At 35.8% G+C, this 23,983-nt stretch overlaps 1 protein-coding gene across 3 annotated transcripts; it reads left to right on the forward strand.

The window, feature by feature from the left end:
• The first annotated feature begins 4,338 nt into the window (after positions 1-4,338).
• On the forward strand, positions 4,339-23,513 carry lrig3.L (leucine-rich repeats and immunoglobulin like domains 3 L homeolog). 3 transcript variants are annotated; one of them, XM_018252509.2, is made up of 19 exons: positions 4,339-4,785; positions 11,290-11,361; positions 11,524-11,598; positions 13,259-13,393; positions 14,155-14,298; positions 14,618-14,761; positions 15,377-15,520; positions 15,801-15,944; positions 16,506-16,586; positions 16,736-16,807; positions 17,398-17,469; positions 17,896-18,059; positions 18,378-18,698; positions 18,916-19,197; positions 19,946-20,398; positions 21,238-21,390; positions 21,600-21,743; positions 22,118-22,381; positions 22,866-23,513. In XM_018252509.2, the coding sequence occupies exons 1-19, from the start codon at positions 4,568-4,570 to the stop codon at positions 23,102-23,104; spliced, it is 3,321 nt and encodes a 1,106-aa protein (XP_018107998.1). In that variant the 5' UTR covers positions 4,339-4,567; the 3' UTR covers positions 23,105-23,513. The 3 variants fall into 3 exon arrangements, with proteins under 3 accessions (XP_018107998.1, XP_018108000.1, XP_018107999.1); XM_018252511.2 differs by lacking the exon at positions 4,339-4,785 and adding an exon at positions 4,882-5,754; XM_018252510.2 differs by lacking the exon at positions 4,339-4,785 and adding an exon at positions 8,829-8,890.
• The last annotated feature ends 470 nt before the right edge of the window (positions 23,514-23,983 follow it).

The raw sequence follows: 23,983 nt of genomic DNA on the forward strand, positions 1-23,983 counted from the left end.
TTTGTCCCTGCATTGGTAAAAGCAGAGACTATTTTGCACAATCCAACAATTATACAGGGTTTCTGTGGAAAACAATAAATTGTGGATGACAAAATACAGTGATTTGCATATATTTTACACCTTGCAGATATAAGTAAATAATTCTTATAGTTGTATTACAAAAACTCAGTACGGTACGTAAAAACTATCCTCAATAATGTTGCCACATTATGAGTAATGAATGGCAATAGAACTTTGGTTAAATAGTGGGTAAGGGGGGTATACAAATCAGCTTATTCAATGGGATGTTGATACTAATGTCCAAGGGAGTCTTATAGCAATCAGCTTTTGCATTGTGAATTGAACTGATGCACTCAACCCTGAGGCTATCTGCCTTGAATGTCCATAGTCCACATAGCAGGTGAGAACAGCTGCCGATTTCCTGTGGCTGAACATTGTTGAAGAGGATTGACAAAGTGCTTGTTTCCCCAGTGAATGGCTCTGAAAGACATTCATGTGTGTGTGCCACCCAGGGCAAATACATTACAAGCAGACCACATTTACCACTACTCAAAATGTGGAAATCGCGTGACTTTTTGTCACAAAATAGGGAAGCTAAAATATTTTCCCCTTCCCACCCCTAATTTGCATATGCAAATTAGGATTCGGATTCGGTTCGTTCTTCTTTCACGAAGGATTCAGGGGTTCGGGCCAAATCGAAAATAGTGGATTCGGTGCGTCCCTTATATTTTACAGTGCTGTGAATATGCTGCTGCCTTCTATTGAGGTCTTGTTATGTTTTTTGTTTGTCTCAATAAATTTTAAAATTTTATTTTCTTTTCAATATCTCTCCATGGAAACAAATCTGCTCCTACTAAATATAGAATTTAGGTTTAGCAGAATGTGTAACATAATGTTTAAATGAAACTGTTTCTATAGCTGGCCAACATGCTACCACTTTGTTAGAAGGTGGTTAAGTGTGTTACTTTGGTCAACCTACCCCTTTTCTTGAATCACTATAAAGCATTTGACTTTTTTAAAGAAATGTTACATTTTTTGTAATAATCTTGTTTGATGTTGACCATATTTACAAAGTAAAACCCAATTAATCATTCTGAATGCATGATAATAATACATCTAATGAATGTCATAGAATTTGTCGCTAACAGACAGGGTGAATGTGTATATCTAGTGTGGACATATCACAAATTCACAATGTGTTTTCTGTTGTTTACTGTAAGTGAGCATACACACAAAACTCAGCAGGTTTTTGCTGCAGGCATTATTCAATTATCACTTGGCACAGAGCTAGCAGGACAAGACTTGACTTGTATTCTCAGCTAAATAGGTAAAAAGCACCCCTTTATCTAATGAGATAATTGCTTTGCAACACTGCTAAATAATTGGTTTCTAAAAAGGTTAAAGGAACAGTTCAATGTGAAAATAAAAACGGTGTAAATAGATAGACTGTGCAAAATAAAAAATGTTTCTAATAAAGTTAGTTAACCAAAAATGTAATCTATTAAGGCTGGAGTGACTGGATGTCTAACATAATAGCCAGAACATTACTTTCTGATTTCAGCTCTATAACTCTGAGTTAGTCAGCGACTTGAAGGAGGGCCACATGGGACATTTCTGTTCAGTGAGTTTACAATTGATCCTCAGCAGATTCAAAAGCAAAGGATTCAAAAGCAAAGGATATGACCCACGTGGCCCTCCCCCCCTCAAGTCTCTGATTGGTTACTGCCTGGTAACCAGGGTAACCAGTCAGTGTAAACCAAGAGAGCTGAAAAGCAGGAAGTAGTGTTCTCGCTATTATGCTACATATGTAGTCACTCCAGCCTTTATACATTACATTTTTGACTAACTAACAGTATTAGAAACATTTTTTATTTTGCACAGCCTATCTATTTACCCAGTTTTTATTTTTACACTGAACAATTCCTTTAAAAAGCCACAAATATACTTCAGCATTTTGAGCAGCTATTATAAATATATATATATATATATATATATATATATATATATAACAAGCAAGCTGGAGCACTCACTCGAAAACTGGGTCAACTGCCTGGGTGCTGGTTATATAATAATATAAATAGCAACAAAAAACCGCACTCACAGGACTTGATTTAGTGCAAACAAAGTGGTTTTATTCCAACGTTTCGGCTCTAGCACTCGAGCCTTCTTCATTTCCTGAAGAAGGCTCGAGTGCTAGAGCCGAAACGTCGGAATAAAACCACTTTGTTTGCACTAAATCAAGTCCTGTGAGTGCGGTTTTTTGTTGCTATTTATATATATATATATGTAGACCAATATACATGTAAAACAATTTAGTCTATTTTTGTGCTTTCAATGGTTTTGCTAATAAAACATTTTAAAATGACTATTATTTGTGTCATCTTTTATAGACATTTAACATAAAATACAATATTCTACAAAAAAAAATTTAACTGTTCACATCAGATTCTGACCCTGTGGAGTTTACAATCTAAATTCCCTTTCACAGGTGAAAAAACACTGAAGAAAATCCATAGCACGTGGCTTAAATATATACAGTTCACATGAACAAAAGTGCCTTACATGAACACCCAAAACACAGTAAGGCACTAAATATGCTGTAGCTACATTCACTATGCAAATTATACTATGTAGAGGCCTGGCTTTGACACAAGGAAACAGAAATAAAACTACTAAATATTTTCATAAACACCTTCAGTTCACCGCAATCTGAAACACCAGAATGGTTCTCAATCCATTACGGTCATCTGCAAATGCACCATGGATGGGTTATGGTTCAAGAGCTACTTATAGTCTAGTGTAGTTTTTTGGAAGCATGTAACTGAAACCACTGAAAAAATCTTGAATTAAATTTAGGCTACTACTTATGTCATTTACATTTTTTTCTTATTTGTGTAACGGGTGTAGGCAATGCAATAGTCTATAATTTCTACTACCTTTACCAGCAAAGTTGTTTTTAGGAATGGAGCAGAATACAAATGATGCTGCAGAATTAACTGGCATTAAGATTAAACAAATGTGACTTGGTAAACAGAATTGGGCACTGATACTATGACATATCACAGCATTGAAAATCTAAGACCTCCCCAAAAACAAGGGATTAGCAATTGGAATCAAGTAAAAAACAATGAAAGTCTGGAAAGGTGGCCATACGTGCACCAATATTACTGGACGAAACAAATTTTCTTACAATATTCGGGCAGGTATGTATGGCCACCTTGTTGTATGGTGGCAGACAAGCCAACCGATATCAGCAGAAGGCTTGGATAATAGTCGGCTCGTCGATCGGCCCAGGCGGAAAATTTTGATGGAACCCTAACATCGGCCACTGGAAAGTGCTGAATCGGCAGATACAAGTAGAATTCTGTTGTTTCTACCTGTATATCTGACAATTCAGCTCTACACGTGTGTGTTGAAATGAACAATCTTTCTTGGAAAGATGTTTTCCAGGAAAGTTCGTAATTGTTACATCTATGGCCACCTTTAGTCACAACATCATAGGTATACTAATTACGGTCATGGTCCACAAATTTCACTTTGCCAGGAAACTGCCGCAGATTTATGTATACACTCAAACTTCCAAAGTTATTCATATAGCAACAAGAAATAGCACAGCACTCTAGGTAAATAGACACAATACATGTTTATTTTTATTTAAATACCTAAAAGTGCTGTGCTTTATTGCATATATACATATGAGTGATATAGCCAGTGGTGTAACTAGATACTACTGGGCCCAACAGCAAATTATTTTTCAGACCCACAGGTTGACCAGTTTTACCTCCTGGGCCCCCATGCAGCCATAGGGTCTCTATAGTTATGCCCCTGGATATTACTACTTATTATAAGAGATCTATATATATATCTATATATATCTATATATATCTATATATATCTATATATATATATATATATATATATATATATATATATATATATATATATATATATATATATATAATTTAACCATCAAGCATTTTTAACACATATGCTCTTTGTTTTAGACACAGCTTTAAAAGTTTCCAGTAAATGGCTACAGACTGGTTTCAAGCACATGAACTTCCTACTCAAAGTCCAACTAAATGTCCCTACTCAGAGAGCCATGTTGGAATAGAGTGCCACCACCAGTCAGGAGCAGTTTGCAAAGGCAGAGAGGGAAACTGCAATCTAATCAGTGTTTATCAACAATCAGTGTAATCTGTTAATTGAGAGGTGTGAGGTAGAGGACTGTAAATCTCCACTCATTGCTTTCTTCGGTTCTCTTGCTCGCCCAACCCCCATTCTCTTGGCTTGTTTTGATCACGTGAGGGGGGTTGCTTTGTCCAATAGGAGGAAAGCCCAGCCCTCTTCCACACAGCCAGGGGAACACAAGGGGGAAAGTTTACTTATTGGAACTGGAATTTTTTTTCCCCTCTGAGCGCTCGGTGACTTATTCGGTTTCTCGAGGAGCCGTGAGCTGTGATTTTCCGTGGGAGCGAGGGATGTAACTTTGGCCTCGTACAGTGAGGAGGATTCGCTGTGTCTGTGACTGAGCGGGGGAGTCGGGAAGGCGCTAGTAGCTGTTGGAATGTGGATGTGTACGATGCCGCTCTCTTGGCGGAGGATCATTTTCTCGCTGCTGCTTCTTACCCCATTGGTAGTGGGATTTAAAGGATTGGAACGTAGGGTGAGAAGGGACCGCGGGCTGTGTCCGTCTCCTTGCCGCTGCCTTGGGGATCTACTGGACTGCAGCCGGAGGAAACTCACCGTGGTACCGAGCAATCTCCCGCAATGGGTCGTGCAGCTGTAAGTATCTTGACGGGGGAGGGGGGCTACTGAGGTCCTGTGAGGGGCGACTTTGCCTTTCCCAGTGACTGTCTGGCAACTGCAGCAGCATTGAGTGAGGGGCTACAGCTAGTGGGCCCAGGTTTACTTATGAAAAGTTTATTATAGGGGACCTTAATTGTTTATTATGTACTCCCCACCCAGAACAGAATGTGATTTCTTATACCAGCATGTGTATGCAGCCCTTGTATGAACAGCAAGGCTTATAGCATTCTGGGAGTTGGAGTTCAGCAAACATCAGGTTTGAGTTTCTTGTCAGTTCATATTACTTGAGGTAGTTGGGTAAGAAATAAAATATTATGTGACTACATGCATTTGATAAGGCTCTATTTTCTATCTAATGGCATGGATGGAATTGCATACAGCCCCTTTCCTGTTCGCACCTATAAAGATATATAATGTAGCCTTTCCAGGAAATAAACAAAATGTCTGATATGGAGGTGATGAGATTGACGTCAGTTCACACATTCACTTTATATGCAAATAGGTGTGTTGCAACCCAAAGCATAGAGTCGTTAAAATTTGTATACTCCAACAGGATTCAACATTGCTTTAATTATGCTAACGTAGCCCCAGTTTTTTGTGTTTTTTGTCCACTCATGACTCAATGATTGCTCACAATGGCAATCCTCATCAAGCTCTGATGGAGTTCGGCACTTCATTGTTTAATTACAAAAGAGCTGTAAATGAAGTCCCTTTTATCTAACATTGTTCTCGCTGGCCTGTGAAGCTTTAGGAATGCATGTTGGATTTTTCATTCCTTCACCTACTGATTGAATTCATGGCAGATTAAGAATATTCATGTGTCCATTGTCCCTCACATTTCCTGAAGCTCCTTTCTGTTTAAACTTCCTCTTCCACCATGTAAACGTTCATAGCATGCAGAACTAGGTTTGGGCTACTAACAATGGATAATGCATCAAAATTCAGGTAATGTAAATGCATGTGGCCAAATTTTAAGATTAACAGGGCCTCAAATATTCTGAGGACTCTTATTTATTATTTTTCCATCTGAATTTGCTATACTTGGATCCCTACAAGTTGCAGTGTAAATGATAATCCATGATAATGACGATAACTTGGCTATTTTTGCTATTTTTATCCATAGACCTTATTTCAGAATATATATATATATATATATATATATATATATATATATATATGTATATATATATATGTATATATATATATATATTTCTTTAATATCTTTACTTGTGTACACAATCAAGATGGTGTGTAAAGCTGTAAACACTTCTGTGTTGGTTGCAGTGAGGCCCTGCCTTTCAGAGCATGTAGTCTGGCATATTGGAGTGAGACTTCATTGACCTTCTGAAAAGATTGGCTCCCTGCTAATTTTAGATGGTAAATAAAGCATTTGTTGGTTCAAGGCCTTAAACTGGCCTTAGATACAAAGATCTGATCGTAGGAATCAAGGTTTCGTTCGAATTTCGGACCATGTGTGGAGAGTGGATAGTCCAGATAATGTCTAGTTCCCCATAGCTGTAATGGCCATTATTGTCAACATCTCCTTGACCCAAGGTATTCTTACTTCTTAGCCTTCACAAGTTGGTCAAACACAGGACCACCCTGAGCAACATCCAGTCAGTTGATCTGTGTTCCATACTGACAGATACCATGCAACTGCCTATAAAAATAAATCTCTATTTTTTTTGGTCCACAATTTGGGGTCGATAACCTTAATTATTGTAACTAGAAGTGAAGAGGAACTGAAAAGAGTCTGCCAATGCACCATACTCTTGCCAACGTGGTGCATTGGCAGATGCAAATACTCAAGCATGGATTTATGAATTTGCTCAATTTTTTTAAAAAAAAAATTAAGCTTCATCGGTTTCTTAGGTTGCCAGTGACAGAATGAATTTTAAATTTTTTACAGCAATATATTTTGTTCCAACTCATTGGATTTTGATTAATGCGTGTGTTCACCTAGCATCGCAAAGTCCCCTCTATATAATAATTCAGTTTGAATGAAACTGATGGAATGGCTAACCATATTGTATTGTTCATTGCCAGCATTCTCATATTGCCTTACATTTGCTTATTTAACAAAGTTAGCAGATGACAAATCTGGGACACCCTTCTAGAAATGCTGGCTAGTAGTGTTGCTCTGATTGCATTTAATTTAATCAGAGTGCTCTATCTGGCGACTATCATTTACTATAAGTGTCACTCGTTTTTATAAGATTAAACATTTTTTTTTTTTTTGATTGTGGTGGGGGGACGTATGTGGGTAAGAACTCTCAAACAGGTGTTCGGCTAATGGCATATGTGGTGTTTTCTATGTGGTGTTTTCTCTTTTAGTGGATCAGTGCCCATCACCACCTGGACTGTCCCTTCTGAACAAGTGGGGTCAGAAATTGGTGTAAATACACTGGTGGAGCAAATGCTATGATTACTTTGTGGTTCTTGTTGTACTGTGGTTTGTCTAAATGGGCCTACCCCAGAGAGTTTTAACTTACTGTCTTGATCGAAGCTTGCTTCAGAAAAAAGTTGTTGGTACCCATATCAGATGGAAGTTGAACCTGATGTGCATACCTTTTGTACCTGCCTGTGGTTTTCAAAACATTCTTCCTTTTCACAAATACATTTCTTCTAAGAGAAGCTTGTTGCTGTCCTGTAAACACTAGTAAAGATGTAAGGCAGGCAGTTTCGGGCCTGGTCTGACAGCGTAAAACTCTAGAATAGAAAGTGCTGAGTTCATATGACCTGCTAGTATTGGTCAGGCACATTGCCTGGGGCAAGTGGTGGGCAGATTAGCATTGCTGTAAATGGGAATTTGAAGTACAGAAGTCCTATTTGGTGAAACCAATTTAGTCCTCTTACTTGCTATAGAGTTTTAATTGCCTTTTATTTATTAAAACATACATTTGTGAATATTACAATGTTCTTTTAGATGGCAACAGATTTTTTTTATTTTATATTCATCGAAATACATAAACACATCCAAGTCCACACACTGGTAGGTTAAAATACAATTAAATGCACAGTCTTGCATCACTTGTTTTAAAGACAGAGGCAGATGCTATGGTTTTACAACTGCCGCATTTTTTTTGGTCCAATTTTGAAATTATTTCTTCTCTCTCTCTCTCCCTCTCTCCCTCTCTCCCTCTCTCCCTCTCTCCCTCTCTCTCCTCTCTCTCTTTGTTGGTGTTTTATCTTGTGTTCCACCATGGCTTTCAGATTTTTCTGTTGCATTTACCAAGTATAGATAAGGGGTTTAAAGTTAAACTAAGCAGGAAGGCATTCAATTAGATGTGGCTAATTCTGTTCAATTACCTCATCTGGAGGTCATGCTGTCTTATTCATGAGAGTGAATAGCTGTATTGACAACATATGGAAGCGAGTATTTGAGTAGCTTTGTGAAGTGCACTCACTTTTTCTCGTTCTCTAATTCAACAAATGTAGGAGACACTTTTTAAGTACTGTTACAGTATTTTGATTTTATTTTGCGATATTTGTGTTTAGTAGTTTTATTAAATAGTATAAATACAAGTTTTGCTATACTTTCTGTACCTTTTAAATATTTAAGAATTTATATTTTTCTAAACCTAGAGCACATCTGTTAGAACCCGTCCGTGTTTGTGTTTATATAGCTGCAAACTTGTATATATGCACACATTTTGTGGTGGCGATTTTCTCTTGTTCTTTTGCAAGTTGACATTCCTAAAAATTCATTTAAGCAAGTTGCATCTGTGTAAATAAACTGAGATTCTAAGACAGAGACCCTACTGTGTTTACTCAATTAACAGCTGTGACATTTGGCCCTTGAGTCACAGAGCTTCATCTTTGTAGGTGTGAGGAACATATGTGGTCGGGCTGTTTGAGCAAACATGGTTAATTTCATCCTGGAAAATGTGCTAATAGATTTTATTCAGGAGAAGGTTAAGGCATTGGAAGGCTAATCGACACAAATTTAGTTAATAATAAAGATAATTTTGAAACGTATTGATTGGCAACATTTATTTGTTTTTTTTTTTCAGGCATATATTATAAGACACACAATGTTGCTGTCTTTAGGGAATATTTTGATTGGCTGCACAGAGAGGAGGTGGGGTTTTTTTTGTTTAAATTCCTACAATTTTTTTCTGGTTGTTTTTTTGCATAGTATTTACTTCAGCTGCAAAAGTTTCATGCTTTTATAGACTCTGTTGTGACATTTAAAAAAGAAGTCCATTTTCTTTCTCAGTTAAGTAAAAAACATTACTCCTGATCCTTTTAGATTGTACGCTTTTGGGCAGAGCCCTTTAACTCTTGTATTCTTTATGTAATACACTTGGTTATTGTACTGTGCTGTGGAATATGTTGGCTATAAATACATGATAAGAAATAATTTCTGTGGAAGTTCATGTACCCTATGTGTATGCCATGGCAGTGTTAACAGCTGCCTTTGTATTGGGTCACATGTCTTGTTTCAATTGATTTTGGTGTAACAGATATATTTATGCTTGGCAAGCTTACAACAATGGCTGTACAAACCTGTGTACTCTTTAATTTGTATATATGTAATATATTATTATAGCACTTTTTACATAGAAGTATGCATCCAATATAACATTACATATACATACTGAACGATTAAAGAGGTAAATAGGGCCTATCAAAAGATATTGGTATCATTTGACTGCGTCATGGTAAATGTGTAGCAACTGAAGCCTCATTTTGCACCGTAAACCAAAATCCTTAAGGCTTCCAGAAATAGTTTTCCCCTCAATGTGCTTTTTTAACATTTTAAATTGAAAACCAGGTGTGTTTGCTTAAGAGATTTTCTACACTTTTTTTTTTTTTGTACAATTGTAGCTACTTAATTTATTTAAAATCCTGCTAAAATGCAACCTGGTGCATGTGGAATTAGAATTGTGTCATCGTAACAAAGTATGTATTTACAGTGTTAAAATGGCTACGTTTGTTTGATACATAATAAAAGTTGTGTTTGTGGCTGCCTTGATGGATTCCAGATGGTTGGATGAGAGCTTGAGCTGTAAGTGAAAGTGTCTGGCTCCAGTATTGTGATCATGTACAGCAGGGTTTGTAACTGCACTATTTCACACACTCAAAGTGCTCTATATGTTTCTGAGGGTACCATATTGCCAGACCAAGCTGACCTGTGCCTGCTGCTCTGCTCTGGCCTGTGTGCAGAGGGTTAGCAGTAAATCGTATCATACCTTATAAAATAGAAACCATAAAAAGCCACAGATTGCATTAATAAACATACAATTCGCATTTTAACTGCTTTAATTTAATGTTCTTTGCGTTATTGGATGGAAATGTGTGCTTTTGTCACTCCTTGCCGTAACACAAAAGATTTATAGCAACAGTGAAACCCTCTATCAGTATAATCGGACGTGATCTGATTTTCTTTTACAACAAAAATGACTCTCCAAACGAGCATCTTCCCTATGTTTTACTTTAGTTCAGTCTAAGAAACAATTCTTTGTTGCATTGCACCCTTCCTGAGGCATCATGGGTAGGAAATTGGTAACAATCCATTCCCCATAGTAAGTAGGACATATTGCACAGCTTTTTATTTAGCTATACATCATTTTAATTCTTTCCATTCCTTTACATAGTAAACTGAACAAAATCATTTAAGTAGTTGATGAGTGCAAGGTAGATTCAAAGAATTTTGCAGCCCAGCACTATATTTATTGATGCAAAGTCTCGAGTGCCCTCTTGACCTGCAGATAACATCACAATAAATCTTTAGTACTTAACAATGTGGCAAGTGAATTTTAGCAGTGTTGTTCCAATTGTGCCTTGCTATTTGATGTTTTATGGTGGCTGTTTCTATTAGTAAGGAGTCCCTTTTGGCTTATTCCCAATAAAACATGCCATAGATCAGTTTCCTATTAATTCAAAGATTGCATCTGTTGTCGTTTTTCAGAATGTTTTTTTCTCAGTGTAAACTATTTTTTGCTACATACTTATTTTATTGGCAAAAGTATTTATAATGGATACTGTGTAACGTGGAAATTAAGGGGTACAAAATATCAATGCATTCACCAGAGCCCAACAATTAACACTAATTACTTAAATATTCCCAGTAAGTTTACAATGTATTGGTAATTCACAATTTACAATAAAAAGCTATAAACTCTTCTTCAGTCATTTAAGCAGGTATATGCTTTTTTTTACCCCCCAAACTACTTTTTTTTTTTTTTTTTTTGAGTTGAGAAATTTCTTAGCAGGTAGCACAGTTATGGTAATGAGAACGTTGCCCATTACTCCGATAAATGAAAAAGTGTTACACGAAGTGAGGTAACTGTAATGAAAGTCTAGATCGTATCTAAATTTAGTGGCTCCCAGAAACTGAAGACCTCTTGATTCAGATGTCAGGAGGAAATCTCAAATATTGGGGGGGAAATGATGCAAATTCATTTGAGACGTTATGAACATTGAGTAATAAAACTAGACGAACCTTGCAGTGAAGTCTTTTCTGTCTTATATTAGGGATTTGAGTCATAACAAACTGTCTTCAATCAAAGCCAGTTCCATGAATCACCTTCATAATCTGAGAGAACTGTAAGTATTTTTTTTTTTTTTGGCACCGTGAATCTTTTGTTTGATATGTTACATGTCTTGCATGTAGGTTGTATCTGTCCGATCAAATAAAATTAGAATCAACAATCATTTAATAATTTTGATTATTTTTTAACAATCCTCGTGTGTGTTTCCTTTAAACAGGCGGCTGAATAATAATGAATTGCAAATCATACCAGATCTTGGACAGCTGTCTGCAAACATAACACTCTTTTCCTTGTAAGTATAGTAATTGTATGAACTGTCAAACTATTTTGAGATTAGGTATGTTTTCCAATAGAATATGTTTTTTTTTGTGTCTGTCTGTCTATACATACATTATGGATTTTGGTTGGTTGGGAAAAACTCAACTGCAGATGTACGATATTGGCATGTGTGACCATTTTTAGTTCAGAGCATTAAAATTTAGACCTTTTCAGCACAAGTTTGAGATCCAACAATTGGCTTACAGTCCCAACTTAACTAAAACATGGTTAGAATTGAAAACCATTTTGCTTTGAGTGTTTCAGCTGTAGATAAAATTGGCATCCTCCTTATATCTTACACAAACTATCTTTCAGATGGGACCACCCTTGTCTACCAGACGTGTTGGCATTTAGATTTCCAAGGATACCAACCTTGGAACTGTAATGATCTTTTAAGGTTCCTTAGTATTATAGCACTGAGAAATATTTGTGATGTTTTGCTTAATAAGAATCTAGTCATTAACTTGTTTGACTGGTATTTTTGCTGTAAATGGCTTGTGAAAGAACTTTTCAATTGGAGTTGCGGACAGAACTGGATTTAAAATTTGTTCTTTAAAAAGTAATTCTATTGCCAACTTCTGGTTTGTGTATCAGTTTTGTTTTAGCCTAGAACAGATAGCCGAAGCTCATGTTATGTAATTGATTTCCCATTATTCATCTTTCTATATGAAATATCTTTTGTAATGAATGTTCCACACAAAGGCCCCTGTGTATACAAGGCTCCACTAATACTGAGCACATTCTGGCTGCAATTTAGAGGGTGTTCTGTACAGGAAATTGCTGGCCCCAGCTGTAACAAGCATAGGAAAGTTTATCTCTAGAGTAATTTATGGTTTTAACACTTTGTTAGTAATTACCTTCTTAATAAGCCTGTTGTGTGTCGTCTTGTCTCCCTTCGTGTTAAAGAATCTACACCTGTGGCATTCATGAAAGGATATCAGAAGTCTTCAAGGAGTCCTGTGTCCCTGTTAAAGCACAAGGCTACAGGCCAAGTGCTTTAATACTTTTATAGAACAGTTAGGCATCTTCTGCTGTCCATATATTGTGCAGTAGGCAGTACATTCCTTATTGTATGCACATATTGATATCTAAAGTGTGTGTGTGTGTGTGTATATATGTATGTGTGTATATATATATATATATATATATATATATATATATATATATATATATATATATATATATATATATATATATGTATATGTGTGTATATATGTATATATGTATATACATACATACATACATACATACATACATACATACATACATACATACATACATATATACACACACAATTAAGAACCAAAAAATGCCAGCACCAAGGGTCTTGTGTCAAAAAGTTTGTATTAAGACATGATATGTCTTTTTGACACGACCCTTGGTGCTGGCATTTTTTGGTTCTTTATTGTATATGCAATTGGATCCGTGCACAGGGGCAGGGATAATCTAGCTGCTGGGAATGAAGTGCTGTCCATATACATATATATATATATATATATATAGATAGATAGATAGATATACTCACAATTACATTTTTTGAATTGTACATTGACTTTATCAAAGTTAATTAAAATACTTATAATTTGAATTACACGGATGATTGCTAAACAAAAAAGTGTGCGTTTTTTTTTTAGGACAAATAATAAAATTGAAGTAATCTTGCCAGAGCACCTGAAACCTTACCAATCTCTGGAAACACTAGACTTGAGTAACAATCTTATCACCGAGCTGAGAGCTGGATCATTTCCTGCACTGCAGCTAAAGTATCTGTAAGTAAATGAAACTGTCACCAGAAATGCATATATGTATATTTATCACTGTTATGATAATGTGCCTATCAGGCTTGTATGTATATTTTTATTTGTATAGTGCTCCTTGAGGGCAAGGAGTACTGTATAGCAAAACAATAAATTTGTAGGAACAAACAAGGGTTCGCTGCATTTATAAGTAACAATAAGTGCATTATTAGAAATACAATTCACATAAATATAAAATATAATTAAGATACAGATTAAGTGCTCAGTGTTAAGGAGTAGGGATGGGCAAATTTGACCCATTTTGTTTCGCCAAAAATTTGCGACCGGCGAAATGTTACAGATGCCCATTAAAGTCTATGGGCGTCCAAAAAATTTTGTCGCGCGGCGAAATTGTTTTGACGCGCGTCTTATTTATTTATTTTTTTTTACGCACGTCGCCATACAAGTCTATGGGCATAATTTTTTCGGCGAAATGAGGCGAAAAAATTCGCCCATCCCTATCAAGGAGACCAAAGAATTGAGGACCCTACCCCGTGGGGCTTACAGTCTAAATGGGAGTGTAACTTACAGACACAATTTGGAGGGGTTTTAAATCACTGTAGTTGACACTGTCATAGAAATGCCAAGGCTTTTCTTGTTATGGTAGCTCTTCCTGCATTTCCTTGCCTATTAAAAAGTAGCATGTGCCATGTTATTTAATGTACATTTTATCAATGTATAAAGAATAAACTTTCTTGCATTTTTAAACAAAACAACTTTTTTTTTCTTTTTAGGTATATCAATAATAATCGTATAAACACAATGCAGTCCGGTGCATTTGACAATTTATCAGCTACATTACAAGTATTGAAACTCAATAAGAATCGGATCTCAAATATTCCATCTAAAATGTTCAAATTGTCCAATCTGCAGCACCTGTAAGTATTCAAGCCAGTATGTCTGCCCTCAATATATCATATGCATGGTTATAGTTTTTTTTCAGCAGTCATAGAGATTAGTTTTCCATTTGCACATCTGTATGTGATGGTTATCCCCTTTTTTGTTGTGTTTTAAAATCATGTTAGTATAGCTGTGGTCTTGTTTTAAGAAGACTTGTTTTACATGTAGAGCACTACATGTTTTTTTTACCCTTATATATAAACTGCAACATTTTGAGCCATACAAATATTTTTGATTTGCACTCCTTTTAGTAGCCAAAATGTGTATTACAAGTAACCCTTGTTTATTTTATTACAGAGAACTAAATCGAAACAGAATTAAAGAAATTTTGGGGCTCACATTTCAGGGACTTGACTCTTTAAAATCACTAAGAATACAGAGGAATTCAATAGCACGGCTTATGGATGGAGCATTTTGGGGATTAAGTACAATGGAAATTATGTAAGTAACTGCCTCTTATTATGTACGTAAATACAGAAATCCCATTCGCACCGTTGTTTGTGTGAAATGTGTACATTATAGTTTAAATGTTTTTCATCTATGAACCTTCTGTTTAATTTCCTGGTTTTTTTTTTCTATAAAAAATTGTAAATTCCACCACATGAAGGGCATACTGTAAGGTCTCTGTTGATAACACAGCTGATATGGGGTAGCCACCTGATCAACCCATGGAATGAACTGCTAAGATCTGTGTAATATGGCAATGCTTGTGGTTTGCCTAATTGCATACTTCTGACCAGTTGGCCATTGGTTTTCAAAAATGTTCCTTGGTGCTCTCAAGTCTAAAAGATCTATAACAGCATCATGAATAAGGATTACAGCTCTGTTATGGCTAGTTATGTTAGTCTTTTAAGAGCCGGTATTCAAAGTGTATAAAATGTTATTGTATTACCTTAAATTTTAAATGCATACATTATCCAATTTACAGTATAATTAAAATGCATAAAACCAAAATGTTCCCCTACCTTAATCCGTTGAATGAATTCTGAATTATCCTTATGCCAATATATCTATGTAAATACATGTATTTATAAAATATATATTTATACTTTTTAGGCAACTGGATCACAACAGACTTACAGAAATTACTAAGGGATGGTTGTATGGCCTGCTTATGTTGCAAAAACTCCATCTCAGCCAAAATGCCATCAGGAGTATCAGCCCTGATGCCTGGGAGTTTTGCCAAAAACTCAGTGAGCTGTAAGTATTGCTTTCATTTAATTCCAGCATATACTCAAGAATTCTTGCAAAAACATGAGTTTCTTACTACAGTTTTATATGTTTTTCTTAAATTCTACAAGGGTCTGTTGCATGCTGAAGAGACAAACACACTTATGATTATTTGTTTGTTTTGCAATATTATGGTTGTCTATGTTGGTAATTTTATAGATCCTTAAGCATGTTTAGAACATATTTCTTATTTCATTGTCTTATTTCATAGATGTCAAGGAGTGATCTCTTTCTTCATTCTGTTTTACAGAGATTTGTCCTTCAATCAACTAACCAGACTAGAGGAGTCAAGCTTTGGAGGCTTAGGCCTTCTTAGTGGTTTACATATAGGGAACAACAAAGTCAATTTTATAGCAGATGGAGCATTTCGTGGACTATCAAGTTTGAACAGTTTGTAAGTGTCCTTGCTATTTGTAAACCTATATCCTAGCATTACGTTACCTAAATATTGGAGAAATGTAAATACATTATCTTTCCCACATACTTTGTCTGTAAACAGTCCCATGCATCTGTCTTTAAGACACATGTTTAAAAGATCTCTCTGAAATTCAGTGGAACTCATTCATTGGAGTCAAGTCATTTCTAAGCCAATATTGCTAGTTTTATTGCTGTCAAAGGTTTGTGGTTAAATGAGGGCATGAGCAGGTTCACAAAGCCTTAGGGCAATCTCCCTATGTGCCATAGCCATTAAATGTATGAAGGGGCATTGTTCTCTATTCAAGGGTGTAAAAGTTCTATTGTTTTGTATACGGAGGTCATTAAAGAACACCCGTAGGTTTAACTTTAGTGCTTATTCTGGCCTCAGGCTTTGCAGCCTTTGTTTTGCACCTAAGTAGAACAGGCTCTGCAAATAAAGAACAGGAACAGTTAGATACATGTATGTGATTGAATATCTGACTATACAGTGTTTTTTCTTCCCATGGCTAACTTCAACCTTGATGTCTCCTCTTTCCAGAGATCTCAAAAGCAATGAAATTTCTTGGACCATTGAAGACATGAATGGAACGTTTTCTGGACTAGAAAGACTTCAAAGGCTGTAAGTATAATGTTTTAAAACAGAACCCAGGCCCAAACAAACAGTTATTATTAAATACAAGATAAATAGAAGTACATGCCACAGTTATAGTCATTTTTATGTACAGGGTGACCTATTTTAATTGAGTTGTACATTTTCCTTTATTTTAGTACCCTACAAGACAACAGAATTACATCAATTACGAAAAAAGCATTTTCTTGGTTGGATGCTCTTGAGTACCTGTAAGTAATCTATTTCTGACAACACAAGTATATCGTGAAATCTTTTTATAAAATATAACATCTAATGAAATTGCATACATTTGGATTTTCATTGTTTCTCTAATGTATTTGGGTATTACTGCTATCTTAATTATAATCTTATTTAAATAAGAACACATGCCCCCTGCAGATGTCTCCTTGCTCCCTGCCAAACCAAACTTTCCCTGTTCTGCAGATGCATGACGGTATTGTGCATTACAGGTGGTGATCCGGTTCCTTGGCCATGATTTCTGAACAGGAGTATGTACACCGAAAGCAGGGTGTATTTTCTTAGTCATTTTTTTTAAAGTGAAGGAAGGATCATACCCATGTGATTATTTGATAGCAAATAACCTATAGACAATTCTGCCATACAGCAAGATCTGGGGTGAAATGTAGTTTACATGGTTCCCAAAGTTAACATTAAAAACCATGCAAGCCAGTGGTTTATAGTTAAGAGGGGGGAGGTCAATGTTTAATGTGAATAACAGACTTGAATAGAAGCTTAGGATTGGAACCAGAGTAACCATATTGAACTTCCAGCATTAACAAAGATGTCCTTATCTTTGCAGAGACCTAAGTGACAATGCCATCACCTCAATGCAGACTAATACATTCTCCCAAATGAAGAGCCTTCAGCAACTGTAAGTGATTTTAACAGCTCCCCTAAACTGTACAGATAATTGTACTGTCAGGGAATTGTGTTTTTACATAACAAATATAGTCAAATATTCAAGCTAGCTAATTCTGAAATTCAGCATTAAACAAGACCACTTGGTCTGTTAAGCTTAAAATAACTTCATCTTGCTCCAAGTTACACGTGGAAACTGGTTATTGCAGGATGTGACTTCAGTGAATGCGCTGGTGTCCCAAAGATTTTTGCACTGTAGCTAATGGCAGCATTCCACTGTCTCTTTTAGTGACTAGACACCGGTGCTACATTTTAGTGCATTCCTTTCTTTTCAGTTTACAAAACCCCCTCCACCCCCCCCCCAATCTTAGGTTTTATAATGTAATGGATTCTTAACTTTTTTTTTTTTTAAATTGCATATAAATGTTCTTTTAAACAGATACTTGAACACCACAAGTCTATTGTGTGATTGCCAACTGAAATGGTTACCTACGTGGTTAGCAGAAAGCAAGTTTCAGATGTTTGTAAACGCAAGTTGTGGCCATCCTCAGATCCTTAAAGGCAAAAGTATATTCACAGTTAGCCCTGATGACTTTGTGTGTGGTAAGTTGTGCCTTTTCCCACTAACTGATACATGTCCTGTAATGTTGCAGTTATTTGTGAAAAGCCTTGTGTTTAAATTTTAATAAGGTTTTAGCTACAACCAGTCTTAATAGTAATAAATGAAATGTATTTGAATTCTCCATGAGCTAACAAATAATTTAGAACTTGATTTTGGATGTAAGATTTTTATACTAATATGATACTGGTAGTTTGTATTTTCCCCATTAATTCCCCAATTACTTATGCTAATGGAAAGCACATAACCTTCAGTGGCTTTTGACTAATTTTTTTTAAATTTTTTTTTTTCATGATAAACAGATGATTTTCCCAAACCACAGATTACTGTTCAGCCTGAAACTCAGTCGGCAATAAAAGGCTCCAATGTGACTTTTATCTGTTCAGCAGCCAGTAGTAGTGAATCTCCAATGACCTTTGCATGGAAAAAAGACAATGAACTTCTGCATGACTCTGAGATTGAAAATTATGCCCATCTACGGGCACAAGGTGGAGAAGTGATGGAATATACAACTATTCTGCGTCTTCGCAATGTGGAATTCATCAGTGAGGGAAAATACCAGTGTGTCATATCCAATCATTTTGGTCCAACATACTCCGTCAAAGCCAAACTCACAGTTAACAGTATGTATCTTGTATCACCACCCAAAAAAAAAGTCACACAGCAAATTATCAGTTGGCAGTATCTAACTGCCCTTTTGCATTTACACAGTTTTTTTTAGTACATGAATCTTTTTACCTAAGAAAAATGAATTCCTGTTTTTATTTTTACATTTATATGATCCCAATGACTGGGAAGTGGTTTGAATGACAGACTAAACACAGTTTTTTTTCCCTCCAGTGCTTCCCTTATTCACAAAGATGCCTATGGACCTTACTATTCGAGCTGGATCAACAGCTAGACTAGAATGTGCAGCGGTGGGACATCCAACACCACAAATAGCTTGGCAGAAAAATGGTGGCACAGACTTTCCTGCAGCCCGAGAGCGGCGCATGCATGTCATGCCAGAAGATGATGTGTTTTTCATAGTGAATGTTAAAACAGAAGATATTGGGGTGTACAGTTGTACTGCCCAGAACAGTGCAGGAAGTATTTCCGCTAATGCTACACTGACAGTGTTAGGTGAGTTAAAATTGCATGTAAAATGAGGGATGGGTGGATGAACATTTAACTTGAAATAGAGTGGACTATAGATACATTTGCAGAATGGAAGAACATGTTGTTCATTTTAATTTGATGAGTGAAAGCTGCTTTTGACCTGACAATCTCACAAGCAGTACATGCTTGATCTGAAGATAATGTCACAGTAGCAGATTTATAGCTGTTAAACTTAGCTTTCCACAAATAGGATTTATTACGTCCAGTGTGGCAAACCTCTGGAACAGAATATTATTGCCATAGGAAACAAAGATACCTGTTTTATAACCAACTTCAGCTAGCAGCTACAAATCTCTATTTGCAGCATTGGCTTTAGGATAAAAAAGAAGGTGCAACATCCAAAGTAAATATGTTTCTTTAAGGGCACTGTAACCAGATCAAATAAGGGATAAACAGTTTTTACCCTACAATAGTTGATGAGCTACAGAAAATCACATCATCTGGAATGTTAGCAGGCCAGTGCAGAGTGATGTTGAGGAAACGGTAATAAATTGCGTTAGAAAAAAAGGGAAATGGGGAAAATGAAGTCAATGTTTGTGAACTCTTCATACTTTTTTCTACCAAAGTCATCAAAAGGGCACAGAAAAACCTTTATTCCTTGCCTTTTTTGTGATAATGATTATTACATTTCTGGCTTGGTTCTAAAACAGCTGAAGCTGCGAATGTTTTCTACATTTAACATCACACCAATTTGCTTGTTTTTATCTTTCAGAAACCCCATCGTTTCTACGGCCATTAATGGATCGTACTGCATCAAAGGGGGAAACAACTGTTTTACAATGCATCACAGGTGGAAGCCCCACACCGAAAGTAAACTGGACAAAGGATGATAGTCCATTAGTTGTAACAGAGAGGCATTTTTTTGCTGCTGGAAATCAGCATCTGATTATTGTGGACACAGACCTTGAAGATGCTGGCAAATATACATGTGAGGTGTCCAATATTCTTGGAACAGTAAGAGGCAATATTCATCTTAGTGTATTACCTAATCCAACCTGTGATTCACCTGTCAATACAATACAAACTGCAGAAGATGATGGCTGGGCAACAGCTGGAATAGTGATCATTGCAGTGGTCTGCTGTGTGGTGGGAACATCCCTTGTTTGGGTTGTCATTATATATCATACCAGAAGAAAAAATGAAGACTGCAGTGTTACAAATACAGGTTTGTAGTTTGCCTAGAAATTATTTTACCTGTAAGTGGGCTGTAATGTACAGAAGAGTATTTTTATTTATTATAGCTCATAAATTATTTGTCATCCTTAATGTGAAAGATAAATAGAATATTTCTTCAGTTAAGAGTTTTTCTCGGTTTAAACTTGTATCTATATCTTATTATAGTGCAGCTAGTTTATACAGCTCTGTACCTTTTTACAATACCTTCAAAGTATTGAACAAGCATGGAAAAAAAATACATGTTAAAGTGTGAATTTTATTAAAGGAACAAGTAACACCGAAAAATTAGTGTGTTTAAAGGAACAACAATATAATTTAATGTTGCCCTTAACTGGTAAAACTGGTGTGTTTGCTTTAGAAACTCTACTATAGCCATTCAAGTGCAGGATACACAGTAGATAACAGATAAGTTCTGATGAATCCCATTGTATACTACAGAGCTTATATGTTCTATTCAGCTTATCCTGTGCCTTTTCCCCTTTTTCAGCTTTGAATGGCTGCCCCCATGGCTACACAGCAGCTTTTGTATATAAACTATACTTGTGTTTCTAAATCAAATATACCGGTTTTACCAGTGCAGGACAACGGTACATTATATGGTCATTCCTTTAAAACACTTTCATTTTTTGCTGTTACTGTTCCTTAAAGTGTTGTGTTAAGAGACACAGGAGTAATCAGATCTCTGCCCCCAAATAGCTTAAAATTGAGTCCATTGTTATGCATTTAGTGGTGTGTGTTTGTATGTGTACATGTTGGCTAAAAGTCTACTCTGAGTCTTAAACTGTGGCTTTTTAATGAAGTAAATCATTTTAAACTTTGTTATTTCAGATGAGACAAATCTACCAGTGGATACCCCAAGTTATTTATCCTCCCAAGGCACATTGGCAGAAAGACAAGATGGCTACAGTTCATCTGAAAATGGAAGCCACCAATTCATATCCTCGTCAATGAGTGGTTATTTCTTACAGCAAAGAGATCATGGTAAATTGCTACATTTACTCTTAATAGTCCTGTATCAAATATTCAGTACAGGTACTCTGGAATGCTATTTGTGAAAATGTGGACTAAAAAATCAGAGCACAGTTTCCAAATTAGATCAGCTAAAATGACTGTGGGACAATTAACATTTCCACTGTTGAAATCATTTTTACATGAAATGACCAAAGTTGTTTTTGTCCTTTTACCCATAGGAGTCTGTCATATGGATAATGGGAGTGAGGCTGACCTGGAAGTTGCAACGGATCCACTTCTCTTTAACTACACAGGAGTACCGGGCCCATTGTATTTAAGAGGAAATCCTTATGATCCTGATGCATATGAAATATTTCATGCAGGTAAGGTGGTATTATTTCTAAAGGCAAGCAGAGCTTTTGTAGAAGCAATCTTAATTAAACACATTCATAGGAATTTGTGATTTACAGAACCAATATTTAATCTTGCTATAAAAATACATTGGACAACTGTTGAATCAGCAGTTAATAATACATATATATGTAGTGCACAAAGAGCAACCTCACTCTAAACTGTTTTACTGTTGCTCTGAAGCTCTTAATGACACATTTAACCTGCATTTCATTTTGAGAAATGCGGTCTTCTTGCTTTGTTCTGCCCTCATACTAGATGTAAGATTTTTGCTTTATCTATAATTTGGACTATGTTTTTTGGGGGTTTTTTTTAATATAAATTAAATAATTTTTTTTATTTATAGGATACAGCATGGATCAAAGAACACCAAATATAAATTTTTATGAATCAGAGTATTTAAAGCAGAAGGATTTTGGCTTTTACGGGCATCCGCATGATGACTGCTTCAAGAATGCCTGCAGTCATGGTATACAGTCATTGGCTGGTAGAATTGTTGGCCCGACGTGTAGTCACAAAGAGGACATTGAAATAAAAGCAAGTTCTGATATTGACATTTTAGGCTTAAAACATGACCAAGGGTCACAAGCATCTTGCAGCACTTATCTAGGTAAGTCTGGTTTTATAGGATATTCATACTGTTCATTTGTTATTCTGTTATTGGGCCAACATTACTGAACACTGTTATGTTACAAAGTTATAACTTGAAGAAATAATGCATTGCTTAGTGAAATGTATTAGTCTTCCTGTTTCACCCACATGTATTCAGTTGGTTGCAAATGAAAGTCAGTCAGTTGTCCCTAAATTAATTGTGTTTGAATCATGGCCATGCATTGTTGTCCCTAAGCCACAGCAAACATGCTCATTCCAAGATGCCAAATGTGGTTTTGTTTTTTTATGTTATTAGAAAAATTCATACAAAACCATGTACATATTATTACAAAAGCTGGATCTGGGGTTATTGCCTGATTAACTACAAACCTTCTGCATGGCCAAATATTGCTAAATGGCGTTTTAAATGCCCCAATTTAAGGGTTATGTTTGCTTCTAATTTTAGGAATCTAATCACAATCTAAATCAAATTCATTTTACAGGAACCTTTGGAAAACCTTTATGGAGGCCTCCTCTAGATTCTCCTTGTGGCTATGTACAACCATCATTTAGTCATCTGACATCCCACACTTTCCCACAAACTAAACTGAACATGCAGTTGGAGAATGGGAAAGATGAATCACAAAGGACAAATACTCCAGATGAAAATTCTACATTGTTTCTCAAAATGACTTCTGAATTTCAAAGAACTGGTTATCCGTGCTATGAGCTGGATACATAGCAGCATTTAATTATTTGCATTTATTTAATGAACAGTTTTCAACATGCTACCTCAAATTTTACAATTACGGATAATAAAAAAAAAAGACTGAAGGTATATTCATCTTGGAATGTACATGGACTGTTATAATGGACTTTTGAACTTTCCCAATTTTTATATGAAAGAAAGATAAACATGTCTTAATTATTTTAGAGCTGTTTTTAAGTTTATATGTTTGTAATTTAAAAAAAAGTGTAAGTATTTGATATAAATATTTTTGTATTTTAAAATATCGAAATTTTCTATGGAAAATGAATATTGCTAAGTGCTTAAAAAGTAGAGCCTCAAAGTTGTCATAATTTAAATTTGACTATATGTACACTTGCACAAGTCAAATAAAATATTCTGCCGTTCTTACGGTGATGTTAAACAGTGGGGTTTGATTACTAGCGTTCTAAACTTCTAGATTTAATAATCTATAATTCGTGTAAATTAAATAACATGTTCATATTGGCACTGTTATGATAATGTGCCTAAAACTCCTGTCTTTGTAGGAAAACTGTGTCTCCATCAAGAGTTCATCTTTACTGGTATTTTCTGCCACTCCGTTTACTGGGTTATTAATGTTGGTGCCAATATAGCAGAGTACATAAGAAGTGCTATATAAATAAAATTATACATACATAAAAAATATGTAGTTGCCATAGTTTTAACAAATGATATTGCAAACTGTGCCCTTTCTAATCTGGAGATTGTATGTCGTCGAGGTTGGGCCACCATATAGGCAGCAGTTATTTTAATAAATTATGCTGCAGCCCTGGAAAAACAGCATGACCGCAAGATAGTGAGTTGGGGCAAAAGTATACAGCAAAGACCCTATCTGATGCAACCATGTGCAGG

Source organism: Xenopus laevis, chromosome 3L (genome assembly GCF_017654675.1).
Source record: "Xenopus laevis strain J_2021 chromosome 3L, Xenopus_laevis_v10.1, whole genome shotgun sequence".
NCBI classification, from domain to species: domain Eukaryota; kingdom Metazoa; phylum Chordata; class Amphibia; order Anura; family Pipidae; genus Xenopus; species Xenopus laevis.

Bases quoted from the DNA above. Each gene is read 5' to 3' on its own strand.
- lrig3.L (XM_018252509.2), top strand. From the start codon at position 4,568: ATGTGGATGTGTACGATGCCGCTCTCTTGGCGGAGGATCATTTTCTCG. The intron at 14,299-14,617 runs GTAAGTATTCAA...ATTTTATTACAG, and splicing joins TTGTCCAATCTGCAGCACCT to AGAACTAAATCGAAACAGAA. The intron at 16,587-16,735 runs GTAAGTATAATG...CCTTTATTTTAG, and splicing joins CTAGAAAGACTTCAAAGGCT to TACCCTACAAGACAACAGAA.